Source organism: Phaseolus vulgaris, chromosome 6, assembly GCF_000499845.2.
Source record: "Phaseolus vulgaris cultivar G19833 chromosome 6, P. vulgaris v2.0, whole genome shotgun sequence".
NCBI lineage: Eukaryota > Viridiplantae > Streptophyta > Magnoliopsida > Fabales > Fabaceae > Phaseolus > Phaseolus vulgaris.
Genome location: NC_023754.2, coordinates 14,316,064 through 14,329,494, shown reverse-complemented (window position 1 = coordinate 14,329,494; position 13,431 = coordinate 14,316,064). Strand labels below are relative to the sequence as shown.

At 33.9% G+C, this 13,431-nt stretch overlaps 1 protein-coding gene and 1 long non-coding RNA gene across 2 annotated transcripts; one reads left to right on the top strand and one right to left on the bottom strand.

Moving 5' to 3' along the window:
• The first annotated feature begins 367 nt into the window (after positions 1-367).
• Positions 368-1,423, top strand: LOC137833054 (uncharacterized). The gene is made up of 2 exons (XR_011084664.1): positions 368-510; positions 661-1,423. It is a non-coding gene; the product is annotated as an uncharacterized lncRNA (long non-coding RNA).
• Positions 1,424-10,690: 9,267 nt separating this feature from the next.
• Positions 10,691-12,243, bottom strand: LOC137831203 (spermidine hydroxycinnamoyl transferase-like). The gene has a single exon (XM_068638781.1). The coding sequence runs from the start codon at positions 12,164-12,166 to the stop codon at positions 10,826-10,828; it is 1,341 nt and encodes a 446-aa protein (XP_068494882.1). The 5' UTR covers positions 12,167-12,243; the 3' UTR covers positions 10,691-10,825.
• Between the last annotated feature and the right edge of the window lie 1,188 nt (positions 12,244-13,431).

The following is a 13,431-nucleotide window of genomic DNA, read 5'->3' as shown; positions in this document are numbered from 1 at the left end:
AAGTCTTTAATTAACAGAAAATTTAGAGAAGAATTACCTAGAAGACAAATAAAAGGAAATAAATATGTTAAAAATATAGAGTTGTTCAAAATCAGCCTTTTGAGCTTCAATATGGAAGAGATTATTGAAGTCCTGTTTTATTTTCAAATTATGTTTAATTTGCTGAACAATATTTTAATGTTATGTTTTTATGTTATCTTACTCTATTTGTGAAGACAAATTGGAGAAATATATTTGGTTTGGTTTTGTGCTGGTCTTATGTTGAACATTTGTTGGTTATCTAGTTTAGATTTTGTAACGACACTTTTTTTTAAAGAAACAGAAACAGCGTGCCACATTCTTCTTCACACCACAGTACCATCTTTTCTTGTTTCTCTCTCTCTCTCCAATTCTCTTCTCTCCCTCTCTCTTAATTTCTCTCCCAATCTTCATCTATTTTAGAATCTGATCATACCACGCTGTAGCAGAGGAGTTAAGGAACATTTCTACCCGATCAGATTTTCAAACAGAGTAAATTCATTTTTACTCTAAATATCATTTGTTCTCTGTTTTCCCTAGGATTTAATTATCAATCTTGGTGGGGTCAGTTGAGAAGTTTAATCCTCTTAACTTATTCTATTATATACTGAAATTTTGTTCTGTTTGGATAATTTGCATTAGGCCCGTAAATCTTGAAGCTTATCCAAACGGTGGGGAATAAAATTCTAAAAGTTGTTTGAAAAGCAAGCAATTGAGGTAAGGGAAGCTAAATTTAATTTTTAATAGCACCCTAGGATAGAAGATCTGAATGCGGAAGGGACGTGGTCCCAATATTGAATTTCTCTTACATTGTGTGTTTGTTTATATATTATTTAAATTTGTGGAAATATTGGGTTTTGATGATTTAGTATTAAAGTGTATTTTTTTTTTATGTCAAATAAACTTTTGAATATTGTGGATAACTTTTGAAATAATATTGTATGACGAAATGGTATGAAATTGAATTCATACATTTGGGATAATGTATGGACTGATGTTTGTTGTGTATTAAGTATTGATGTCGGGATAATGTATGGACTGATGTTTGTTGTGTATTAAGTATTGATGCCTATGTGGTAACAGAGATCTCCGAGCTTCACTGATGATCTAAGTCACATAGACTAAGATATTAGGTGGTGAGAAGCTGATGGGGGAGTTCATGCACACCGTGACATATGAGATGCACGGCTTGGGTTGTATTGAATTTACCCTGATCCTTTCTGTTGGATTCGCTGGTAATCTTTGGATCAGGTGTTAGTCTCTGGTAGGACTTACTTAATACGGGTCTTCCGGAAGACGTTGTTTGTTGAATATCTTGGATGTGTAGATCCATGTGAGATCTATGTGATTGTTTTAATGTTGGGATTTGAAGAAGATTGTATAATTTGAGAAATTGATCATGTAACTAGGTTTTCTCTTTTGATTTAATTGTGTATATTATAAAATTCTATTTTCACTAGCTTACCCTTGCTTTTCTTGCTGTGTTTGAACTGCGATGACTGTACTACGTACACGAGCAGATGATCTTACAGGTGTCTGAGGATCAGAAGAGATTTAAGGCGTTGATTTTGAAACTTATATTGTAAATATTTGTATTTTCATATGTCCTAATCACGTATTAGGAATGTTTTGAAAAACTGTAAGCTTGTATAGAAATATGTAGAACCAGTATTGTAATAGTTATATGTAAATTATGGGGTGTTACAGATTCTGCTAGTTTTCAGCTGCTCTACTATGATTCTACACTAGTTTTCACATTCATTTTGTTGGTTTTCTTGTTTAAAACCACATGATGAAATTTGGTTATGTAGTACTGGTTTAACCTGGAATATATTGCTACCTGGTATATGCACAATTGTTGTTTTGTAGGTTCCTTCAAATTCAAACTAAACAACACAAGCAACAAAGGATTTGTCTTCATCAAATAGGGGGAGATTGTTGAACAAAAGCTTTGATGACTCCAAATCTTGAAGAATTGAGTGAAGTTCTGTTGCTGCTTGTTTAATTGAGTTTTCTGTAGTGTTTGAATTTGTAATCCACTTTAAAGAATTGATCCAAGGCCATTTGATCTTGAAACCTTTTAAAAAATTAAGTTTTCAAAGTTAAGTGGAAAATCAACCAGTTGATTTATCGTTTCAATCGGTTGTTTTCACACTTAGAAGTTTTTAAAAGAGTTTGAAACAATTTGACTTTGGTTGACTTTGTTGTCAAACCAATTCAATCGATTGGATCGATGATTGTTTTTTGAAATTTCTTAACAGAGTTTGGTTAAAACTGTTAAATCTGTTTTGACTAGTTTTCAAACTACTTTGACTTCTGTTTTTAACAACTTTTTGGAGGCTATAAAAAAGGCTTTATACTCCTAGTTGAATACACTTTTTTTAAAGAGATTTAGATTGCAATTTTGAAATCAAGTTTTCCAAGATTGTCTAAGGCTTTGGACTTTTCTTCAAAAGGAATATGATTGTTGTGTGTAAAGTCAATTTTTCAATTCTGAGAATTGATCTAGGTGTATTCTTTCCTCTTCTTTTAATCTTTGTACTTCTGTAAGGTTAGGGTTTTCTGATATGTGTTGTGATTGTAAAGAGAAGGTTGTGTTCTTGAAGGGTTCAAGAACATCTCTTTGTTGTGTGTGCTGTAAATCATAGGAATTTGATTTGTTAGTGAAATTTCCAAGTGTTTTTGGGAACTGGATGTAGCTCTTGGTTAAGAGTGACCTAGTATAAACTTGTTGTGTTGATTCTCTTTCCCTTGTCTCATTTAAAATTGTTTAATCTTTGTTTGTATACATTGCTGATAAAAACAATTGGTTGAATCGAAGAAACAACCGATTGATTTTCTTGAATCAAGTTAAAAACAGTTTTGATTTTGGCTGAACTAGCTTTGTATCTTTGATTTTGTTTGTGACTTTCATTAAACCTTCAAAGTTTTCGAAAATCTTGCAAAAACAATTCACCCCTCCTTGTTTTAGTCCTGAAATTCTAACAAGCACCACCTGCAAAAGGAATCAAATCACAAACATTAAAAGTAGTGTTAACTCCATAATCAACTGGGAAGTCTAATTTATATGCATTGTCACTTATGCGTTGAAGGACCTGAAATGGACCATCTCCTCTAGGATTGAGTTTTGACTTTCTTTGGTTTAGAAATCTTTCTTTTTGTAAATGTAGGCAAACCCAGTCTCCTTCCTCAAAAATAATTTTCTTTCTCCCTTTGCTATTACTTTCAATATATTTTTGAGTTTGTTTTTCGATTTGGGCTTTAACCTTCTCATGGAACTTCTTAATAAGCTTTGCTCTAGAAACTCCTTCTTTATGAACAAAGAAGAATTTTCTAGAAGTGATAGTAAATCAAAAGGTGTGAAACGATTAAATCCATAAACAACCTCAAAAGGAGAAATATTAGTAGTTATGTTGACTACTCTGTTAAAAGCGAATTCTACTTGAGGAAGATATTCATCCCAAGACTTCTTGTTGCCTTTTAAAAGTTCCCTCAACAATGTGGATAAAGATTTGTTTACTACCTCAGTCTACCCATTAGTTTGAGGATGACATGTGGTAGAAAACATGAGTGTAGTTCCTAATTTACACCATAAAGTTTTCCAAAAATAACTTAGAACTTCGTATCTCTATCAAACACAATAGTTTTGGGTAGCCCATGCAACCTAACAACTTCTTTGAAAAAAATCCTAGCAATGTAGCTAGCATCATCTATTTTGTGGCATGGAATGAAATGAGCCATTTTACTAACGATCCACTACCACAAAAATAGAATCATATCCCCTTTGTGTTCTTGGAAAACCTAGAACAAAATCCATGCTAATGTCTTCCCATGGGTGCTAGCTATAGGAAGGGAGGGGAGTATAAATTCCACGAAGCATAATTTTAGACTTAGCTTACAAACAAGCTATACACTTAGAACAATGCCTCTGAACATCTACTCTCATGTGGGGCCAATAAAATTTTCCTTTTAAAATAGATAAAGTTTTATCAACTCCATGATGGCCCATGAGACCCCCTTCATGAATTTCAGTTACAAGAAGCTTTCTGATAAATCCTTGGGGAATACAAAGTTTTCCTTTATTAAAAAGATACCCTTCAGACAAATAGAACCCATCACAAGGCTTCTTAAGACATGATGCATAAATGGATGCAAATCGATCATCTTGTTCGTACAATTCCATTATGTTATCAAACCCTAGAACTTTTTAGCCCAAAGTGTTAAGTAAGTTATTGCGCCTAGATAAAGCATCAACTACCACATTACTCACCCCTTTCTTGTGTTTAATAACATAAGGGAATTGTTCTAAATATTCTACCCATTTTGCATGTCTTTTGTTTAACTTTCCTTGCCCCCTTAGATACTTAAGTGACTCATGATCAGTATGAATAATGAACTCTTTAGTCACCAAGTTATGTTCCCATGTTTAGAGGGCACGAATGAGAGCATAGAGCTCTTTATCACAGGTGGGATAATTCAAGATAGGTCCTTTAAGTTTTTCATTAAAATATGCAATAGGATGACCACCTTGTATTAACACAACACCTATACCCACACCAGAAGCATCACATTCTAGCTCAAAAGTTTTAGAAAAATCAGGAAGAGCTAGAATGGGTGCATGTGTTAACTTATCTTTTAAAGTTTCAAAAGCTTTTTTCTATTTTTCACCCTAAGCAAAAACTACATCCTTCTTAACCAAGTCATTAAAAGGAGTTGTTATAGTAGAAAAGTCCTTAACAAAACGTCTATAAAACCTATCTAAGCCATGGAAGTTACGGACTTCACCTACAGTGGTAGGGGTGGGCAATTCTTGGATAGCCTTTATTTTCTCAGGATCAACATGAACACCATCTTTCCCAACCATGAATCCTAGGAAAACAACATTTTCTTGACAAAATTACATTTTTCAAAGGATGCTTCCTGAGAATAATCAAAACTTGTCGAAGATGTCCAAAGTGCTCATCTAGATTCTTACTGTAAATTAAAATATCATCAAAGTAGACAAAAAAAAATGGCTTATACAATCCCTTAGTACATGATTCATTAATCTCATAAAAGTGTCAGGGGCATTGGTCAAACCAAAAGGCATGACTAACCACTCATATAATCCAAACTTGGTTTTAAAAGCAGTTTTCCATTCATCTCCTTCTTTAATTCTAATTTGATGATAACCACTTTTAAGATCAATTTTAGAAAATAAAGTTGCCCCATGCAATTCATGTAACATATCATCTAACCTTGAGATTGGGTGCCTATATTTGACAGTTATATTGTTGATGGCCCTACAATCAGTAAACATTCTCCAACACCCATCTTTCTTGGGGACCAACAACACGAGCATAACACAAGGATTGAGTCTCTTCTGAACCCAACCCTTCTTCAACAAGTCAGTAACTTGTTTCTCTATTTCTTTTGTTTCTTGGGGGTTTGTTCTATAAGTTGGCCTATTAGGTAGGCTGGCTCCAGGAACAAAATCTATTTGATGTTCAATTCCCTGCAAAGGTGGAAGACCACTAGGAACCTCCTTAAGAAAAATATCATCAAATTCTTTTAAAAGTTTTTGTACCCCATTTGGTAGAGACTTAAGTTTTTGACTTGTGGCAGCAAGTGTCTCCTTGCATTGGAGTAGGAAGAGAGGTTGTTCCACTAGAAGAGGTTTTATTTTATTTTTATTTTTCAAAGGTTTTTGTGGAACAACTTCTTTGAAGTAGACACAACACTCCAAACTCTTTTTCTTCTCTTCTGTGACTTCATTTGGAAAAGAGAGTTTTTTTAACAATTTTTTTTCTTATCTCTTCTCCTCATCAATTTTCTTTTTAAGACTTTTTTGGTCCTCTCTCACTTGTTGAGGTGAATGAAAGAGGACAAAAAGTTATTTTTTTCCCTGATGGAAGCTAATTTTATTGGTAAGGTCATCATGAATAACATGTTTATCAAATTGCCATGGCCTCCCAAGTAAAATATGTCCAACTTCCATGGGTACCACATCACATAAATTTTTTTCATTATAATTGCACATGGAAATTGGAATAATTACTTGGTTTTTTACTACTATACCTTCATCATCTTTAATCCATTGAAGTTTATAAGGTTTTGGATAAGGTACAATAGTCAAGGCTAACTTATCAACCAATCTTGTACTACAACAATTACAACAAGATCCACTATCACTGAGCAAATATTTTCAAAAACTTTACAGCGAGTGTGGAATAGATTTTCTCGTTGAGATTGTTCTATTTCCACAGGCTGGCTACCAAGTAGCCTCCTAAACATCATTAAGTTTCCTGTATAAGCTTGGAATTCTCCTTCAGACTCCAGGATTTCACCTTCACTACGTGAGGATGTAGAGCTGCTAGTGTCATCACTATCATAATCATTTAAAAGCACATTTCTCTCTTTAGGAGACTTAGAAGCATAGTGCCATCTTTCATGACAATGAAAGCACTAAACATCTCTTGTCTTGGGTTCTTTAGAAAAACTCTTTTTGTATTTTTCTTTTTCAATTTCTTTTTCTTTACCTGTATCTTTGGGTCTTTCATACCCAAATTTGGAAGGATAACCCTCCCTCTTAGACTCTTTCCTAGAATAGGATGTGCTAGGATAATCTTTTCTAGAGCTAGATCTTATTTTAATTTTTTGGTCTACCCTAACCCATAGTTGAACCAAATCATAAGAATCTTTGAAAGGTAAAATTTCATAAGAGGATTAGGTCTGTGTTAGGGTTTCCTAAGAGAAGAAGGGCAAGGATTTCCAAAAGAGAATCTTATGGAGGGAATGGGAAATTTTTTTTTTTTTCCGAAAAAAGATTAATGTTGTAGAGGGAAAAAATGCTTACATGTTTTTTTAGTGTTTTTTGAAATTTGTATGTAACACACTATATATGAATCAATTTTTTTTAACTAAATATGTAATACCTTATATACGGATAGAATCTGTATGTAATTATTTTCGTTTTTTTAATTAAATATGTAATATGATAGAATCTGTATGTAATAATTTTCAATGTTTTAATTAAAATTGTAATGTTGTATATATGGATATAATTATTCCTGCTTTATGGTGCAAAAATTACATATGAATTATGTTTGTATGTAATTACTTTTGGTTTACATACGAATTAGTATCCGTATACGAATTAGTATCTGTATGTAATAATGTAATAATTAGTATGTAAATATGGAATTTCTTGTAGTGGAATGGGAAGTGAAGAGGGTGTGTGGTTGTTGAGGATTATGAGTCTGGTGTTGATCAATATGGAAGAGCTAGTGGTGGAGTTGGCTATGTGAGGTGTAACTAAACCAAACATAAAGATCACAACGGAAGATTTTTATTCATCTTTTCCTTATCGTTGTTCTTAGGCACAAAAGTGACTCGTTGTTCATACAACCATTTGAGACGAACTTGAGCTATAGATTGACCATGAGCCTCTGCAATCTCTATTAGGAAGTCCTTCACCATCAGTTCTGATGGAGATCAAGCTCAAGTGGACATGGAGGCTAATCATCAAGAGCAAGAAGAGGTTGAGGCTCAAATGGAGGACGCTCATGGAGATAATAGCCCACTTCAAAGCTTACAAGGAGCATGTTCAAGGCTTTAGGAGCTAATGGACGTTTGTTTTCTCTTTTTGTAATTTCTTTGTTTGAAGGTGCTTAGAGGGAAACATAAGAAACCTCTTTTGTAAAAGCATCTTTAGGTCTTTAGTTTAGGAAACTTAGGGGGGTGTGCGTTTAGTAGGGAGGTGTAGATGTAATAGGGAGGTGCCAAACTAAGAGAGGAAGTTACACCTTCCTCATGCTCTAGGATTGGCGCCACTTTTTGGGGGGAATTTTGAATTTAATTAGCTTTGCATTTCAACACCTCTAGGCTATAAATAAAGGTGCTTAGCTAGTACAATTCAGATTGGAAATTTGTATTAGTGAAACTCTACTCAATTTGAGAGAGAATTGTAGAGCTTTGTGCCTTCCTCACTTAGTCTTATCTTGAGATTTCTTGGTTACCTCAAGTGGCGGCATAGCACACTCATCTTGGAGTCTCCATCCTCTAAGTGGCGTGATCATCCAACCAATTCCTCCATCTTCATGAGCTTTCTCTTCTCCTTCCTTCCTTCTCCTTTTATGTTCATGTCTTAGCTTGTGTTCTTGCATTTTCAGTTCGGCATTTTAGTTCCTTTGCTGTTTTGCCGATTCTCTTTGCTTCTTCTTCATTTCTAGTTGTTGTTTTTTATTCAATTTGACAATACATGGATCTTCCATGTGAGTTTGGGTTTTGGTACTAGTCTTGGTGAGTTCTTGAACATAGAACCTTGATCCAATTCTATAAAAAGTGCCTACCTCATATCCAACTCAAGTTGATTCCTAAGAATGTCAAGAATCATTCATATTGTGCTATTGGAATCACATCATGTGGTATCTAGAGTTTAGGTGTGTTCTTGTTTAATTTTTGAGTTGTGTTGCACTTTAATTCAAGAGCTCTATAATTCTTGTTGTTTACATTTCTGTTTTTAGGCTTATTTTGAGTTTTATTGCTGTTTTCTTATTTGTGCCTATCATGTGTTTGAGTATTTTCCTTTTTGAATCCATACAAGTTTTGTCTTAGTCATGTTTTTCCATAATTGTCATCACTTCTTGTAGTACTTTTATTGAATTTTTTTGTTTCTTGCTTTGGTGTCATATAATTTTTTCTGAGTTTGATATTTGATCCTTTGTGCATTTTCTGTTTTAGAATTGAGTTCATACTTGTATTTTAGACCTATACAAGTTCCTATACATCATTTTCCATTATATCTTTGCTAGTTCTTAATTTTGTTTTTCATTCCTGTTAGGATTCCTCTGTTTTTTGAAAACGTGCTTACTGCTTTTCCTTATTGCAATTGATTTACTCACTGGAAAATTCTGAAATTCTGGATTTGTGTTCTTCAAAGTGTTAGAAAAGAGTAGAAAAAATAATTACTCAAAAATTCAAAGTACACAAAAAATTATAAATAAAATACAAAAATTGTACAATTCTGCCGAAAAAAATACGGTAATCTGGCAGCGATTTTGAAAAATTTATCTCAATTAATTGGCTTACTGTTTTTGAGTAATTCCAGTGCCACTTTTGAGCAAAGATCTTGAAGTTTCTGTGGTTAAAATTTCATAATCCAGTTCGCTTTATATAGTTCCAGTTAAATCAGTGAACATCAAGCATAGTTTGCATAAAAAAATATTTTCCAGTAGCTCTGTTTTTGTTTTCTTCATCTACTCTAGTGCTTTTCTTTAGGTATCTTTTGTGTGCCTACTTTCTCATTGAGTTCCTTATTTTCTTGCTTGTCTTTTGTTCATTATTCTTTGAGTTTGTCATACATCTAGTATTCCTTTTGTTATAGCCTTTTATTGCTTATACCTTTTCTTGTTTGTCTTTATTGCTTCATTGGTTTTGTTGTGGTTGGCTTTGAGATTGGTGTGCCTTGCTTTGACATCTTTCATTTGAGGATTCCTAAGGCCTCAAGATCAGCTTGGTGCAGGGACATTATTTCTTTGAGAGTGATTTTTTTTAGGCCAGTTTCACTTCGGCAATTTGGTTGCCAAATTAATTTTTGCTAACTTTGTTTCTTAACTTGTTTGCTGTTTTTTGTGTTTGCTGTTTTCATTTGCAAATGGCTAGCTATTCAAGTGGTGAATCTTACAAGCAGCACTCTCCTTCCAAAGCTTCAGTCCTTGGTGAATTGCATGAAGCTCAACGCACCATTCAGCGTTTGGAAGAAAAATTGCAAAAGATGGAGGTGCAACAAGCTAGGCCATCTCACTCTATCAATGATGGACATCATTCACATAGACCTTCATCAAGAGGTTCTTCAAATGATTTTGGCCGTGTAGAGGACCATAGGAGAAGGCGAACTCCACCTCAATTCCATGGACATAGACATCACAACCAAGGGGAGAGACATCACCGTGGAGATGGATACTACCAAGATGCAAAGGCTAGGCTACCTTCGGTCAAGCTTCCTTGTTTCAATGGCTCTAGTGATCCTAATGTGTATTTAGATTGGGAGGCTAAGTGTGAACAAATATTTGAGATCCATGAGATCCAAGATGAGCACAAGCTTAAGCTAGCCACCTTAGAGTTTAGTGATTATGCCATGAAATGGTGGCATGGTGTTGTAACGGACATTATCTATCACAAGGGTCCTCCCGTGGACTCTTGGAACTCTTTAAAGGATCAAATGCACGCTAGGTTTGTGCCCCCACATTTTAGGAAAGACCTCATGTTGAGACTCCAACGGTTTCAACAAGGCACGCTAAATGTGGATGAATATTACAAAGAGTTAGAAACGTTTTTGCTTAAAGTTGAATTAGAAGAAAGTGAGGAAGCTATCAATGGTTTCAACAAGGCGGCACGCTAAATCCCTTGATTGCATCTTTCCTTAATAGAATGTATTTATGCCTATCTCATTTGCATTGCAGAACATCTCTTTGTTTCTTCAGTGGATTATGCTAAGAATTGTTTTTGTAATTTTCATAAGTGTGAATATGATTCAGATTATTATATGTATATGTACGAGGTACTATACTCTGCCTTGTCCCACCTGTTCTTACCTTATGTTGGCTTAGGCACTAAGCATTACTCCATATTTCAAGTTATAAGGTTGTCATCACAGTCCTTATTTTATCAGCTTCAAAGCACCTCTACTCTCTTAATCAAACATCGAAGAAGCGTATTTCAGTATTTCAAAACATTACAAGCGTATCCCTGAGCCAAATAACTGAACCTTTTTGCGCGTCAACAATGAAACATGGAAACAGATTTTGTCACACTAGAAAGGCAAGAGTTATAACGAGGACACAAACAGATCCTCGTAGAAGAATTTTTGAAAAGGCTGCATAAGTGCTGTCTGGAAGAATATGGTGACAAGAACACCGTCTCCATGTGGGCTTCGAACAATCAGTGCTCTATCTTCTTGAAAGACTTGTGCTATACCATAATGCATAGGCTTTCCCCAACCAAAATCTGCTTCATACACTGGCATCGTCGTCAAGCTAGTGAGCAGAATGTTATGATTCCCAGCATAAGGGACATTCATAAGGTGCCCTTGTCCCTTGAAAAAAGCCCTTATGTGATCCTGTTGCCCTTGCCCTAAACTACCCTTTAACTGTGACCTTATAAACTCATCTGTAACTGCATGAGCTGCTTCCCTTATCTTTTCAGCAGAAAAACCTAAAGGGTTTGATATGATATCTCCCTCATAACATTTTGGTGTCACTCCTTTGGCCAAAGCATTCCCAAAGTAGTTCTGAGGGAGAGGTGGATTCAATCTACTACGAAAATCCACACTAAACCGAACAAAAGTAGGGTGGTTCTCACCAGATTCACGGGCCTTGGCTGCACATCTCCATATATGAGCAGCAACAACTTCAAAGCTGGTATAGGGTCTTACTCCTTCTTTTGAAGCTTTTTCATTAGCCTTCTTCTTTAGCATCTCCACCTGGCTTGATGTGAGTTTCAACAACAAAGCACTTCTCTTCTTTTGCTCCATTTGTGGTGTTCGTGGCACAGGCTTCCACTCTGGGAGTTTAACATCTGGTGATGAGTGTTGGGGTAGTAATATGAGCCCTCTTCGATCTAGAAATGGAATTTCATTAGGCAGCAGTTCTTCTCCCCGAGCCACCTTTGCCCAATTGTTCACTAAGCGGATGATGCCGGAGGCATCCGTCAAAGGGTGAGAGATAACAACTCCAAGGGCAAGCCCTTCACCACCATGGAACCTTGTTACCTGAAGTAGTAGCAGCGGAATCTCCTCTATATGTTGAGTGTAGTCAACTTTTGGAACAAGTTCTTCCGTTGAATCAGAGGGTGAAAAGTCTCCATAATCAGCAAATGATTTTGTGCTTTGGGCTTCGATCAACGTGACTCCCTTTGCGTTGCAATCCACTTCCATTCGATCAGCTTTTGTCAATCTCAATCTTCCAGCTACTGGATAGTAGTGAACTAAAGTCTTGCTAAGAGAGTTCCTCATCCTCTGGATGGGGTTTTCAGTGTGTTTTGCTTTGTAGATGAAGATATTGGGCACGTGACCTAGGAACCCGATTTGGTCACTATCTGATAGCCATAAAGGTTCAGTGGGAGTTGGTTGATTTGGGGTGACATTGTAAGAACCTACAATGCTTACCATCTTCTTCTTGCTTCAAGGCTTCAATGTTTCAATCTGTATGAGACTCTTTATGTGCTCTGAAATCTATAACAAACTACGTGTTCAAACTTTGGCAATTATTAAGCATTTTTTTAAGGAAAACAATTTTTAACACTCCAAATAGTAAAAAAATAAACAATTGACAGCTACTTTTAATAATATAATAATATTTTAATTAAAAAATAAAATAAAAAAATTAATTTATTAGAGTGGTAGGTGTATGTCTTCACTGTAGACGGTGTCCATATATTAATTAAGAAAAATATTCGTATACAATTTGGCTTGCATCTTTGTTGCCCTTACGACAAAAAACCATGGAGATACATAATGCGGTAGGTGCAGTTTTGTCAAGTGATAAGATAGAAAAAAAAAAGAAGAGAAAATTGAAAATCATGATGTGACAGGAAATTAATATGATAAAAAATAAAATTATAAAGTTAAAAATTTATTCTTTCACATTTAAAAAAAAGTCATTTTAACAGTTATCTTTTAATAACATAATAATATAATAAAATATATCATATTTTAAAATTTAAAAAATATAATTAAAATTTTGATATTAGTAATCATTAAGTAATTAATTTTTTAAAATATTGAAATCTATTTATTTAATTTAGACGAGACAAATGTTTGATAAAAACATTAAAAAAAATCTCATTTGTATAAAATTTCCAAAAACTAATGTTTTCAATCAAATTTATGTTATGATTTCCAAAATATCATTTATATAAAGCATATGAAAATATTTTTTTTCTCAAAATAAAATTAAAATTTGAATAATAAAATCATATGTTATTATCAATAATATATTTTTATCAATCCAACAAATTTATTTATTTATAATTTGAGATTCATAGTTTTCAAGCATAAAAGAATTCACATATGTAATGTCTCTTTAAAATATTCGAAAATTTAAAACCTTAGAACATGAGTTATAAACTTGCGAAATAGTTATATATTATTAATATAGTAAAATTTAATAATATTTTTTATTATTCATTTACATGCTTATTTCTTTCTTGTTATAATGTTGTTAGGCCTTCTTTGGAAAAAGATATTAAATTGTTACAAGAAATCCACAAAGTTTGACCTCCTAACCTGATTAATAAAGTATATACTCATAATAATATACATTGATTACATGCAATATAACAAAATACTATCATCAAAAGAATAAAAAAATTTACAAAAATAAAAGAAGTATTAAAAAAGAACAAAATGATGATATGGAATAGGAATTTCAAAAA